This window comes from Theropithecus gelada, chromosome 20 (genome assembly GCF_003255815.1).
Source record: "Theropithecus gelada isolate Dixy chromosome 20, Tgel_1.0, whole genome shotgun sequence".
NCBI classification, from domain to species: Eukaryota; Metazoa; Chordata; class Mammalia; order Primates; family Cercopithecidae; genus Theropithecus; species Theropithecus gelada.
Window position 1 is genome coordinate 55,359,817 of NC_037688.1, and position 14,763 is coordinate 55,374,579.

General features: G+C 52.0%; 1 protein-coding gene across 1 annotated transcript; it reads left to right on the forward strand.

Annotated features, from left to right (window-relative positions):
• Positions 1 to 7,400: 7,400 nt before the first annotated feature.
• Positions 7,401 to 14,762, forward strand: LOC112613887 (serine/threonine-protein kinase TAO2-like). The gene is made up of 7 exons (XM_025369758.1): positions 7,401 to 7,408; positions 7,753 to 8,161; positions 8,241 to 8,444; positions 8,767 to 9,006; positions 12,109 to 12,321; positions 13,296 to 13,478; positions 13,559 to 14,762. Exons 1-7 carry the CDS (start codon positions 7,401 to 7,403, stop codon positions 14,078 to 14,080), a joined length of 1,779 nt encoding a protein of 592 aa, XP_025225543.1. The 3' UTR covers positions 14,081 to 14,762.
• Position 14,763: the final 1 nt, after the last annotated feature.

Below are 14,763 nucleotides of genomic sequence, written 5' to 3' on the forward strand. Positions count from 1 at the left end.
AAATTAGCCATGTGTGATGGCGGGTGCCTATAGTACCAGTTACTTGGGAGGCTGAGGCAAGAGAATCACTTGAACCCGGGAGGCAGAGGTTGCAGTGAACTGAGATCAAGCCACTGCACTCCAGCCTGGGTGACACAGCAAGACTCTGTCTTAAAAAAACAAAGTAATACACCACATTGATAGAATGAACTAGGGAGAAAACACATGGTCATCTCAATTGATGCAGAAAGGCTCTGAAAAAATGAACACCCTTTCATGATTTTATTTATTTATTTATTTATTTTGAGATGGAGTTTTGCTCTTGTTGCCCAGGCTAGAGTGCAATGGCGTGATCTCGGCTCACCACAACCTCTGCCTCCCAGGTTCAAGCAATTCTGCCTCAGCCTGCTGAGTAGCTGGGATTATAGGGATGCGCCACCATACCCGGCTAATTTTTTTGTATTTTAGTAGAAACGGGGTTTCTCCATGTTGGTCAGCCTGGTCTCGAACTTCTGACCTCAAGTGATCTGCCCACCTCGGCCTCCTAAAGTGCTGGGATTACAGGCGTGAGCCACCATGACCGGCCAACACCCTTTCATGATTAAAACTCTCAATAAACTAGAAATACACAGGAACGTCCTCAAAATGATAAAGGCTATAAACCACAGCTAACATCATACTCAACAGGGAAAGACTAAAAGCTTGTCCCCTCAGACCAGGGACAAGACAAGGATGCCTGCTCTCATCACTTCTATTCAACATAGAACTAGAAGTTCTAGGCAAAGCAATTCGCCAAGAGGAAATAAAAGACTTCCAAATTGGAAAGGAAGAAATAAAAGGATCTCTTTTCACAGACGATATAATTATATGTAGAAAATCGTAAGGAATCCACACAAAAATTTTAGAATTAAGTTCAGCAAAGTTGCAGGACACAAAATCAATTCAGTTTTTACACACTTGGAGCAAACAATTTTAAAAGGAAATTTAAATAATTTCCTTTGCAATAGTATCAAAATAATAAAATACTTAGAAAGAAATTTAACCAAGGAGCTCAAAGATTTGTACACTGAAAATTACAATATACTGCTGACATAAATTAAAGAAGACCCCCAAAAGAGAAAACATCCCACATTCATGGATTGAAGGACTTAATAGTGTTAAGATGGCAATACTACCCAAAGCAATCTGCAGTTTCAATGCAAATTCCTAACAAATCATATCAAATCCCAATGATGGTTTTTAAAGAAATGGAAAAACCCATCCTAAAATTCATACAGAATCTAAAGGGATCCTCAATAGCCAAAACGGTCTTGAAAAAAAAACCGAAGGACTCAATTTCCTGAATTTAAAACTTACTACAAAGCTATCATAATCAAAACAGTGTAGGGGCTGGGTGCAGTGGCTCATGCCTGTAATCCCAGCACTATGGGAGGCCAAGGCAGGTGGATCACCTGAGGTCAGGAGTTTGAGACCAGCCTGGCCAACATGGCGAAACCCCATCTCTACTAAAAATATAAAAGTTAGCTGGGTGACGAGTGCTTATAATCCCAGCTACTCGGTAGGCTTAGGCAGGAGTATCGCTTGAACCCGGGAGACGGAGGTTGCAGTGAGCCAAGACTGCGCCACTGCACTCCAACCTGGGGGATAGAGCTAGACTCTGTCTCAAACAAACAAACCAACAAAAACTGTAGTGGGGGCAGGTGTGGTGGCTCATGCCTGTAATTCCAGCACTTTGGGAGGCCGAGGCGGGAGGATTGCTTGAGGCCAGGAGTTCAAGACCATCCTGGGCAACATGGTGAAACCCAGTCTAAAAATAAAAAAATTTAGCTGGGAGTGGGTGCAAGCGCCTGTAATCCCAGGTACTCGGGAGGCTGAGGCACGAGAATTGCTTGAACCTGGGAGACAGAGGTTGTAGTGAGTCAAGATTTGGCCACTGTACTCCAGCCTAGGTGACAGAGTGGCAAAAACAAACAAACTAACAAACAAAAAACAATGTAGTGGGAGGTCAGAGCAAGATGGCAGAATAGAAGCCTCCTCAGAACCATCATAAGAACTAAAAATCAGGTGAGTGGTCACAGTAGCTGATTTTAACTTCATATCACTGAAAGAGGCACTGAAGAGGGTAGGAAAAACAGTCTTTTTTTTTTTTTTTTTTTTTGGATACAGAGTCTCTCTGTCACCCAGGCTGGAGTGCAATGGTGTAGTCTCGGCTAACTGAAACCTCTGCCTCCCAGGTTCAAGCTACTCTCCTGCCTCAGCCTGCCTAGTAGCTGGGACTACAGGCATGCGCCACCATGCCTGGCAAGTTTTTGTATTTTCAGTGAGACGGGGTTTCACCATGTTGGCCTGACCTCAAGTTATCTGACCTCAAGTGACTCCTGACCTCAAGTGATCCGCCTGCCTTGGCCTCCCAAAGTGTTGGGATTACAGGTGTGAGCCACCGCGCCAGCCAGGAAAGAGAGTCTTGAATCATTGACACCACTCCTCCCCCACCCGCTAGCAGTAGCTGCATGGCACAGAGAGAAACTGTGCACTTGGAGGAGAGAGAGCACATGGACTGGGGGATTTGGCACATTGAACTGAGGGACTTGGCAATGAACTCAGTGCTGCCCTGTCACAGTGGAGAGCAAAGCCATGCTGGACTCAGCCAGTGCCTTCCCAAGGAAGGACCATTTGTATCAGCCTGAACCAGAGGGGAATTGTCCATCCTAGTGGTCAGAACTCAAGTTGTGGCAAGCCTTGCCACCACAGGCTAAAGTGCTCTGGGGTCCTAGATAAATTTGAAAGGCATTTTAGGATACAAGGACTGCAACTTCTAGGCAAGTCCTAGTGCTGGGCTGGCCTTAGAGCCAGTGGACTAGGAAGGCACATGACCTAGCTAAACACTAGCTGGGGCAGCTAAAGGAGTGCATGTACTACCCTTCCCCCAATCCCAGGTGGCATAGCTCACAGCAACGAAAGTAACTCCTTCCTTCTGCTTGAGGAGAGGAAAGCAAAGAGTAAAGAGGGCTTTGTCTTGTATCTTGGATAGCAGATCAGCCACAATAGGACAGAGCACCAGACAGAGTCATGAGGCCCTCATTCCAGGTCCTAGCTCCTGGATGACATTTTTAGACACACGCTGGGCCAGAAGGGAGCCTGCCGTCCTGAAGGGAAGGACCCAGTCCTGGAAGGACTTATCACCTGCTGACTAAGGAGCCCTTGGTCCCTGAATAGCCAACAGCGATACCCAGGTAGTATCTGTGGACCTTGAATAAGAGTCTGAGTTGTGCTGGCTTCAGGTAAGGCCCAGCACATTACCAGCTGTGGTGGCTCTGGTGAAAGACTACTGCTTGAGAAAAGCGGAGAGAAGAGTAAAGGGAACTTTGTCTTGCACCTTAGGTACCAGCTTGGCCACAGTGGGGTAGAGTACCAACCAGATTTTTGGGACCCCCAAGTCCAGACCTAAGCTCTTGGACAACATTTTTGGACCTGCCGTGGGCCAGAGGGGAACCCACTGCCCTAAAGGATGAGTCCCAGGCCTGAGAGCATTCACCACAAGTTGACTTGAAGAGCCCTTGGGCTTTAAGTGAGTGTTCAGAACTCTCTGTGGGCCAGTGGTGGTGGTGGCCACTGGGAGAGGCTCCTCTGTCCATGGAAAGGGGAAGGTAGAGTGGGAGGCACTTTGTCTTGTGGTTTGAGTCCCAGCTTAGCTGCAGTAGAATAGACCACCACGTAGATTTCTAAGGTTTTTGACTCTAATCTCTGGTTCCCAGACAGCATCTCTGGACCCTCCCAGGGCCTGGGGAAACTCACTGCCCTGAAGGGAAAGATAGAAAGCTGACTGGTGGCCCCAGCTGCTGATTGTAGAGCCCTAGGGCCTTGAGTGAACACAGGTGGTATCCGGGTAGTGGTTACAGTGGGCCTTGGGTGAGACCCACTGCTGTGCTGGCTTCAGGTATGACCCAGCACAGTCCCAGTGGTGGTGGTCATAAGAAGGCTGGCATCACCCCATCCCTAGCTCCAGGAAGCTCAGCAAAGAGACAGAGACTCCATTTATTTGGGAGATGGTAAGGAAAGAGAACAAGAGTCTCTGCCTAGTAATCAGAGGATTCTTCTGGATCTTATCTAGGACAACCAAGGTGGTACTTACATGAGTCCACAAGAACCACAGTGTTATTGGGCTTGGAGCTCAAGTCTCTTTGAATACATGGAAAGTCTTCCCAAAAAAGATGGGCACAAACAAGCCCAGACTGCAAAGACTACAATAAATACCTAACTCTTCAATGTGCAGATACCGATGAACATCCACAAGCATCAAGACTATCCAGGAAAACATGACCTCACCAAATGAACCAAATTAGCCACCAGGGACTAATCCTGGAGAAACATAGATGGGACCTTTCAGACAGAGAATTCAAAAAAGACATTTTGAGGAAACTCAAAGAAATTCACAGTAACACAGAGAAGGAATTCAGAATTCTATCAGATACATTTAACAGAGATTGAAATAACTAAAAATAAGCAGAAATTCTAGAGTTGGAAAATGCAATTGACTAATACTAAAGAATGCATTAGAAAGTGAGGTGACTCACACCTGTAATCCCAGCACTTTGGGAGGCCGAGGTGGGTGGATCACCTGAGGTCAGAAGTTTGCGACCAGCCTGGCCAACAAGGTAAAACCCCATCTCGTCTAAAAATACAAAAATTAGCTGGGCATGGTGGCACACACCTGTAATCCCAGCTACTCAGGAGGCTGAGGCAGGAGAATCATTTGAGCCTGGGAGGCAGAGGTTGCAGTGAACCGAGATTTCACCACTGCACTTCAGCCTGGGCAACAGAGTGAGACCCTGTCTCAAAAAAAAAAAAAAAAAAAAGAAAGAAAAAGAAAAGAAGAATGCATTAGAGTACCTTAATAGCAGAACTGATCAAGCAAAAGAAAGAATTAGTGAGCTTGAAGACAGGCTATTTGAAAATATATAGGCAGAAGAGACAAAAGAAAAAAGAATAGAAAATAATGAAAAATACCTACGAGATCTAGAAAATAGCCTCAAAAGGGCAAATCTAAGAGTTATTAGCCTTACCAGAGAAGGTAGAGAAAGAGATAGGGGTAGAAACTTTTTTCAAGGAATAATAACAGAAAACTTCTAAAACCTAGAGAATCAACATTCAAGTACAAGGTTGTAGAACACCAAGCAGATTTAGCCCAAAGAAGACTACCTCAAGGTGCTTAATAATCAAACTCTCAAATGTCAAAGATAAAGGATCCTAAAAGCAGCAAAAGAAAAGAACCAAATAACATACAATGGAGGCTGGGTGCAGTGGCTCACACCTGTAATCCCAGAACTTTGGGAGGCCGAGGCAGGCAGATCATTTGAGGTCAGGAGTTTGAGACAAGCCTGAGCAACAGGGTGAAACCACATCTCTACTAAAAATACACACACACACACAAACAGGCATATTGGTGCATGTCTGTAGTCCCAGTTACTCAGGAGGCTGAGGCAGGAGAATCACTTTAACCTGGGAGGTGCAGGTTGCAATAAGCTGGGATTGCGCCACTGCACTCCAGCCTGGGCGACAGAGCAAGACTCCATCTCAAACAAACAAAACAATGGATCTCCAATTCCCATCTGGCAGCAGACTTTTCAGTGGAAACCTTACAGGCCAGAAAAGAATGGCATGACATATTGAAAGTGCTAAAAGAAAAAAAAAAATTACCCTAGAATAGTACGTCTGGTAAAAATATTCTTCAAAAAGGCTGGGCGCAGTGGCTCACGCCTGTAATCCCAGCACTTTGGGAGGCCGAGGCAGGTGGATCACCTGAGGTCGGGAGTTCGAGACCAGCCTGACCAACATGGAGAAACCCCGTCTCTACTAAAAATACAAAATTAGCTGGGCGTGGTGGCACATGCCTATAATCCCAGCTACTAGGGAGGCTGAGGCAGGAGAATTGCTTGAACCTGGGAGGCGGAGGTTACGGTGAGCCGAGATCGTGCCATTGCACTCCAGCCTGGGCAACAAGAGTGAAACTCCGCCTCAAAAAAAAAAAAAAAGAATTCCTCAAACATGAAGGAGAAATAAAGACTTGCCCAGACAAACGAAAATGAAGGATTTCATCAACACCAGACCTGTTCTACAAGAAATGCTAAGGGGAGTTCGTCAATCTGAAAGAAAAGGATGTTCAAGAGCAATAAGAAATCATTTGAAGGTACAAAATTCACTGGTAATAGTAAGCACACAGAAAAATACAGAATATTATAACACTGTAATTTTGGTATATAAACTACCATTATCTTCTTTTTTTGAGATGGAGTTTCACTCTTGTTGCCCAGGCTAGAGTGCAATGGTGCAATCTTGACTCACTGCAACCTCCTCTTCCCAGGTTCAAGCAATTCTCCTGCCTCAGTCTCCTGAGTAGCTGAGATTATAGGCACGCACCACCACACTCAGCTAATTTTGTATTTTTAATAGAGACAGGGTTTCTCCATGTTGGTCAGGCTGGTCTCAAACTTCTGACCTCAGGTGATCCGCCCACCTCAGCCTCGCAAAGTGCTGAGATTACAAGCATGAGCCACCGTGCCCGGTCAACTACTCTTATCTGAAGTAGAAAAGCTAAACAATGAACCAATAAAAAATAATAACTACAACATTTCAAGGCATAGTACAATAAGACATAAAGGGAACCAAATTAAAAAGCAGTGGGGGCCAGGTGCAGTGGCTAATGCCTGTAATCCCAGCACTTTGGGAGGCTGAGGCGGGTGGATCACGAGGTCAGGAGATCGAGACCATCCTGGCTAACATGGTGAAACCCCGTCTCTACTAAAAATACAACAACAACAAAAAAAATTAGCCGGGCTTGGTGGCAGGCGCCTGTAGTCCCAGCTACTCGGGAGGCTGAGGCAGGAGAATGGCGTGAACCCGGGAGGCAGAGCTTACAGTGAGCTGAGATCCGGCCACTGCACTCCAGCCTGGGCGACAGAGCGAGACTCCGTCTCAAAAAAAAAAAAAAAAACATAGCTTTTCATCCATGTTTTTAATAAGCCTTTAGATCACATTCCTGCTCAGCTGCATTTGAGTGTCAGCAATCCCCTTAGAGGCCACTGATTCAGTCTAGTATGTTCTTATGGCCTCTGCTTGGGGCTGGTTGTGTTCCAACAACTCTTCAGACCCCATGGTGTTTTGTGGTACTGTGCAGAGAGGTCTTGACTGCCAGGGGCTTGGCTGCCAGGACTAGTTTAAGAGCCACACGTAGAGTCAATTGAGATTGAGACCTGAGATCAGACTTTGGATGAAGGTGTCCAAGCCCAGTGTTCTTGTTATTCCAGCATCTTGTGGCCCCGATCCCAGCTCAATACCTGGGGAGTGATAGGCCCACCATGTTTGCTAAAAGGGAAGGAAGCCAACACTTATTAGATAGAGTCTGAACTTACCCCACAGCCCCTATGAGGAGGTATTATTTCCCCGTTTAACAGATGAGGGAACTGGTGCTTTGAGAAGTTAACTTACTTGAGATCACATGATTGGTCAGTGGCAAAGCTGGGATTTGATCCTAGGTCTGTCTGACTCACTGTTTCAAATTAGTATGGATTGTTCCTACTTTTGTGCCAGGCCCTGTGCTTGCCACCTTTTATCATTCAGTCACACCAACTTGTGAAGTAGATAATACTACCATTATCCAGTTGAGGAAACAGGCTGGAGAGGCTGTGTGTGAGGAAAGTGCTAAATGAGAATGAAATTTATGAGTTGAAAACCCATGTTCTTCCCCATGGAAGACCCTTTGTGTTAATTAACTAGGGGCCAGGCTGAGCCCCAGCTCTCACCCTCTCTCCTGCCCCAGGTTAGCCGTCAGATCCAGGAGCATGAGCAGGACTCTGCACTGCGGGAGCAGCTGAGTGGTTATAAGCGGATGCGACGACAGCACCAGAAGCAGCTGCTGGCCCTGGAGTCGCGTCTGAGGGGTGAACGGGAGGAGCACAGTGCACGGCTGCAGCGGGAGCTTGAGGCGCAGCGGGCTGGCTTTGGGGCGGAGGCAGAAAAGCTGGCCCGGCGGCACCAGGCTATCGGTGAGAAGGAGGCGCGAGCTGCCCAGGCCGAGGAGCGGAAGTTCCAGCAGCACATCCTTGGTCAACAGAAGAAGGAGCTGGCTGCTCTGCTGGAGGCGCAGAAGCGGACCTACAAACTTCGCAAGGAACAGCTGAAGGAGGTGAGCTAGGGCTGCTCGGGGGTGGGACCAATGGCAGGCCAGGTGGGCCCTGACCCTGCTCCCCTCTGCCCTCGCCCAGGAGCTCCAAGAGAACCCCAGCACTCCCAAGCGGGAGAAGGCCGAGTGGCTGCTGCGGCAGAAGGAGCAGCTCCAGCAGTGCCAGGCGGAGGAGGAGGCAGGGCTGCTGCGGCGGCAGCGGCAGTACTTTGAGCTGCAGTGTCGCCAGTACAAGCGCAAGATGTTGCTGGCTCGGCACAGCCTGGACCAGGACCTGCTGCGGGAGGTAGGCATCCCAGTCTCCTTTCTCCTCCCACTCACTCATGGATCCCAGGGACCCACCCTTTTCCATTGGCCTCATTCTTGTCTTCTTTCCCCTTGGCCCTTGAGTGTTACAGTTCATCTTTACTTCAGTGCCCCTTTTACTTCTCATCCCCAACAGATCCTGCCAGAATTTCCTTAGGCCTCTCTGTTCCCAAGACAGGCAGGAGCTTGCCTCCCCTACACCCTCATCTCCTGCCATCCCCAGCTCCCTCTGCCAAGGAGCCCTGGCCCCTCACTTTGTTGATACTGACCAGGCCCCGGGCCCTGCATTTCTTCTGCCTCAGGACCTGAACAAGAAGCAGACCCAGAAAGACTTGGAGTGTGCACTGCTGCTTCGGCAGCACGAGGCCACGCGGGAGCTGGAGCTGCGGCAGCTCCAGGCTGTGCAGCGCACGCGGGCTGAGCTCACCCGCCTGCAGCACCAGACGGAGCTGGGCAACCAGCTGGAGTACAACAAGCGGCGTGAGCAAGAGTTGCGGCAGAAGCACGCGGCCCAGGTTCGCCAGCAGCCCAAGAGCCTCAAAGTACGTGCAGGCCAGCGCCCCCCGGGCCTCCCACTTCCCATTCCTGGGGCTCTGGACCCACCTAGCACAGGCACCCCTATAGAAGAGCAGCCCTGCTCACCTGGCCAGGAGGCAGTCCTGTACCAAAGAATGCTGGGCAAGGAGGAGGAAGCAGTTGGAGAGAGAAGGATTCTGGGAGAGGAAGGGGCCACTTTGGAGCCCAAGCAGCAGAGGATTCTGGGGGAAGAATCAGGAGCCTCTAGTCCCAGTCCACAAAAACATGGGAGCCTGGTTGATGAGGAAGTTTGGGGTCTGCCTGAGGAGGAGATAGAGGAGCTTCGGGTGCCCTTCCTTGTACCCCAGGAGAGGAGCATTGTTGGCCAGGAGGAGGCTGGGACGTGGAGCTTGTGGGGGAAGGAGGATGGGAGTCTTCTGGATGAGGAGTTTGAGCTTGGCTGGGTCCAGGGCCCAGCACTGACTCCAGTCCCCGAGGAGGAGGAAGAAGAGGAACAGGGGGCTCCAATTGGGACCCCTAGGGATCCTGGAGATGGTTGTCCTTCCCCCGACATCCCTCCTGAACCCCCTCCAACACACCTGAGGCCCGGCCCTGCCAGCCAGCTCCCCGGACTCCTGTCCCATGGCCTCCTGGCCGGCCTCTCCTTTGCGGTGGGGTCCTCCTCTGGCCTCCTGCCCCTCCTGCTGCTGCTGCTGCTTCCATTGCTGGCAGCCCAGGGTGGGGGTGGCCTGCAGGCAGCGCTGCTGGCCCTTGAGGTGGGGCTGGTGGGGCTGGGGGCCTCCTACCTGCTCCTTTGTACAGCCCTGCACCTGCCCTCCAGTCTTTTCCTACTCCTGGCCCAGGGTACCGCACTGGGGGCCGTCCTGGGCCTGAGCTGGCGCCGAGGCCTCATGGGTGTTCCCCTGGGCCTTGGAGCTGCCTGGCTCCTAGCTTGGCCAGGCCTGGCTCTACCTCTGGTGGCTATGGCAGCGGGGGGCAGATGGGCGCGGCAGCAGGGCCCCCGGGTGCGCCGGGGCATATCTCGACTCTGGTTGCGGGTTCTATTGCGCCTGTCACCCATGGCCTTCCGGGCCCTGCAGGGCTGTGGGGCTGTGGGGGACCGGGGTCTGTTTGCACTCTACCCCAAAACCAACAAGGATGGCTTCCGCAGCCGCCTGCCCATCCCTGGGCCCCGGCGGCGTAATCCCCGCACCACCCAACACCCATTAGCCTTGTTGGCAAAGGTCTGGGCCCTGTGCAAGGGCTGGAACTGGCGTCTGGCACGGGCCAGCCGGAGTTTAGCATCCCACTTGCCCCCATGGGCCATCCACACACTGGCCAGCTGGGGCCTGCTTCGGGGTGAACGGCCCACCCGAATCCCCCGGCTACTACCACGCAGCCAGCGCCAGCTAGGGCCCCCTGCCTCCCACCAGCCACTGCCAGGGACTCTAGCCGGGCGGAGATCCCGCACCCGCCAGTCCCGGGCCCTGCCTCCCTGGAGGTAGCTGACTACAATCCTTCCAGCCCAAATCTAGAGCATTGAGCACTTTATCTCCCATGACTCAGTGAAGTTTCTCCAGTCCTTAGTCCTTTCTTTTCACCCACCTTCCTCAGTTTGCTCACTCACCCCAGGCCCAGCCCTTCAGACCTATAGACAGGCAGCCTCCTCGGCCGTGGAGTCCAGCAGTCACTCTGTGTTCTCCTGGCGCTCCTCCCCTAAGTTATTGCTGTTCCCTGGCTGTGTGTGCTCATCCTCACCTTCATTGACTCAGACCTGGGGCCAGGGGTGGTGGAGGGTGGGAAGAGTCATGTTTTTTTTTCTCCTCTTTGATTTTGTTTTTCTGTCTCCCTTCCAACCTGTCCCCTTCCCCCCACCAAAAAAAGAAAAAGACAAACACAAATAAAATATCTGAGCGGAACTGTGCCTTTGGCCCAGGCTGCCTCTGTCTGCTTTGTCCTGCCGCCTAGCCTCCCCGGTATGCCCCCAGGCTGACCCTCGGCCCGGCTCCATGACCTCTTCACCCCATCTCCGTTATCTCAGCCCCTCTCACTACTCAGCCTCATGCTCTCTGCCTTCATAGCTTCATTGCACCATGACCACCACCGGCTCTGGGGTCTGGGCCCCTGTAGAACTTCACCGAACTTGTTGGTCCCTCAGAGCCCCTGTTTGCGGGTTCCTTCCATAGGTCTTAGTTTCCAGGCCCTTGGTCTCCTCATGCCCTGCATTTTCTCCCAACCCATTCCCTCCATGGTACCCGGCTACAGGGGGCCAAATTGCTCTCCTGCATGAGGCATTACCCTAGTGGGTTGGGGGACGGGGCTGCAGACCCTCCACAGTAGGGGGTGCTGAACTGGGGGCAACCAGGCGGAGTATGAGGGCTGTGGCAGCAGGATTGGGTGTGGGCCTGGAGTGGGAGCTGAGTGTGTGAGGGGCCGGGCTGGAATGTGGATCTGGTCAGGGTGGCAGCTGCTGGCCGGTTGAACTTGTCAGGCCCTTTCTGGCCACCTCCTTTGCCCCTTTCTCCTCTGTGGCCCAACATGGGGCAGCCCCTTCTTACCCATTTCTCAGCTCGATGCTTCTCCTCCTTCCCTGCCTTCCTCCCTGAGCTGCTGGACCTGGGACTTCCTGTGTCTGTCCTTAGTTGTGTTGCTTTTTCTTCACGGGTGTTTTGTGTGACTGGTTCTTCTCGCTTGTTCTTGTGCACGTTCTCATATTTGCTCACGTGCTTCTACCTCTAGGTCACAGTCTCTCCCTCTTTGCCTGGTCAGAGCTTCCAAGATCCTCAGTTCCCTGTCCAGTAACTCCGATGTTTTCTCGTGGGTATCCCACCCACCCAACTCCGTGCACGTGCTTTGGAACCTCTTGTCTTCTCTGCATCTCTTGCCCATCGAGACCTTCCTGATCTCTCTCAACATGATCCCACCTCTCCATGTCTGTCTGTATACAGCTCCCCCCACCCCCTCTGTCTAACATGTTTTCTGTTTCTCTCCCTCTCCCTGTCTCTGCTTCTGTCTCCTCTCCTCTTCTCTCTCTTCTCCCCATTTTCCCTGGTTGTTCCTCCTCCTCCTCCTTTTCCTCCTCCTCTTCCCCGCTGCCCCCATCTCCCCTTGATCCGTCCACTGCATAGTCTAAGGAGCTGCAGATCAAGAAGCAGTTCCAGGAGACGTGTAAGATCCAGACTCGGCAGTACAAGGCTCTGCGAGCACACTTGCTGGAGACCACGCCCAAAGCTCAGCACAAGAGCCTCCTTAAGCGGCTCAAGGAAGAGCAGACCCGCAAGCTGGCGATCTTGGCCGAGCAGTATGACCAGTCCATCTCAGAGATGCTCAGCTCACAGGCGGTGAGGCCTGGGGTCCAGGGAGGGAGTGCGCTAGAGGCCGGGCTCTGTACTTCGCTTTAGAGAATTGGACGGTGCAGGGCATGCACAGAGCTAGGGCTTTTGTACTTAGGAAACTCACTCTCCCTCTGTTCGTGTTCTCCACAATGATTTATTTCATATTCTCCTCAGTGATTTTATTCTTTCTCTTAGTATTTTCTTAAGGTCTTGACAAAGCCATGTGCCTATTCCCAAGAACCACCAAGGAAAAGAGTGGCTATTATTTTTTCCTGGCCCTGAGTTAGTTTAATGGATAAACAGGGTGCAGATTAAAGTGAGTGTGGCCCTCAAGCCCATTTACTCAGACTTCTGGAGGATTTTGAAAGTTGCTGTTCTAAAAAAATGATCACACCTAACACTGGAATGGGCCACTTAAAATGTGCAGAGAGGGTAGAGAGTGGAAACGCCCCACCCAAGGCCGTTCTCTCACCCAGTCCCACCTCTCCCAGGCAACTTGTTAATAATTAACTGTATTTTGTATTTTTTCAGTGCACATTTTGAAAAAATATATGAATTTTAAACACAGATGGAATCATACTTTACATTTACTATTCTCTAACTTCCTTTTTCCACTTAATACTTCTTGGACATCTTCCCCTGTCAGTACTCCTGTCTCATTTTTTTTACAGCGTAGAATTTTCCACAATATGGCTGCACCATAATTTATTTAACCCATCCCTTATTGGTGGACATTTAGGTTGTTTCCAGTATTTTGCTATCACAACGCTTCCGTGAACACCTCGAGCACATGTGCAAGTATACGTGGGGGATAGATTCTGCAGTGTAATTGCTGTGCCACAGGGTATGACCATCTTCCATTCTGATAGATGTTGAGACCGCTGCTTCTTGAAACCTTAGGGCCCAGCCCTACCTGGGGCAGGGGAGGATAGTGGGGGTGGGGGAGGAGATTCCTCCAACTGGTTGTTCATCTTCCCCAGCTACGACTTGATGAGACCCAGGAGGCAGAGTTCCAGGCCCTTCGGCAGCAGCTTCAACAGGAGCTGGAGCTGCTCAACGCTTACCAGAGCAAGATCAAGATCCGCACAGAGAGCCAGCATGAGAGGGAACTGCGGGAGCTGGAGCAGAGGGTCGCGCTGCGGCGGGCACTGCTGGAGCAGCGGGTAAGGGGCCCAGCCTCCAGGACTGGGGAGGGAGAGTAGGCTCCCGCCCCTGACTCTAACCTCTGTTCCGGATGCCCCAGGTGGAAGAGGAGCTGCTGGCCCTGCAGACAGGGCGCTCTGAGCGAATCCGGAGTCTGCTTGAGCGGCAGGCCCGTGAGATCGAGGCCTTTGATGCGGAAAGCATGAGGCTGGGCTTCTCCAGCATGGCTCTGGGGGGCATCCCAGCCGAGGCTGCTGCCCAGGGCTATCCTGCTCCACCCCCTGCCCCAGCCTGGCCCTCCCGTCCCGTTCCCCGTTCCGGGGCACACTGGAGTCACGGCCCTCCTCCACCAGGCATGCCCCCTCCAGCCTGGCGTCAGCCGTCTCTGCTGGCTCCCCCAGGCCCCCCAAACTGGCTGGGGCCCCCCACACAGAGTGGGACACCCCGTGGCGGAGCCCTGCTGCTGCTAAGAAACAGCCCCCAGCCCCTGCGGCGGGCAGCCTCAGGGGGCAGTGGCAGTGAGAACGTGGGCCCCCCTGCTGCCGCGGTGCCCGGGCCCCTGAGTCGCAGCACCAGTGTCGCTTCCCACATCCTCAATGGTTCTTCCCACTTCTATTCCTGAAGTGCAGTGGGGAGGAGCAGATAAGCTGGGCAGGGCAGGGGTGGGTGGAGCCTGACACTGGAGGGCACTGAGCTGGAGGCCCCCGCAAGGGTAGAGGACAGGATGTTGGCTCCAGCTCCCCTCACACCTCATCTCATGAGCTTCTTGGGGCCGGCCAGTGGCCCAGGGCTAGCTTGAGGATAGGTGCCTCAAGGCTGCCTGGGAGCCCTGCCTCCCCACCATGGTGCCAGGGTCTCCCTCCGCCACCTGGGAAAGGAGGGAGATGTGCGTGTCAAATATTCATCTAGTCCCCTGGGGGAGGGGCAGGGTGGGTCTAGACATACTATATTCAGAGAACTATACTACCCTCACAGTGGGGCCCTCAGACCTGCCACGGGGCAGAGCAGATCTGGGCCTGAGGTGGGGAGAATGAGAGGCCACCTTACTGGCAAGCAGGATCAGGATGGGGTCTTGGGGTCAGGATGCCTGGGTCTCCCCATTCCCCTGTTACTGTCTGACGTCCTGTGCCGTCTTGTCCTTTTTTTTTTTTTTTTTTAATTGGGATCAGGGCTGGGGCGGGGAAACAAGGGAAGGACCTTGGGGAATGGTCTGCTCCTGGGCAGTCGTGGGAGCCCCTCTCAGCTGTGGGGCTGGCACAGAGCCCCAGGCAAGCTTTTAATAAACTGTTGGTTATTCTAACAGAC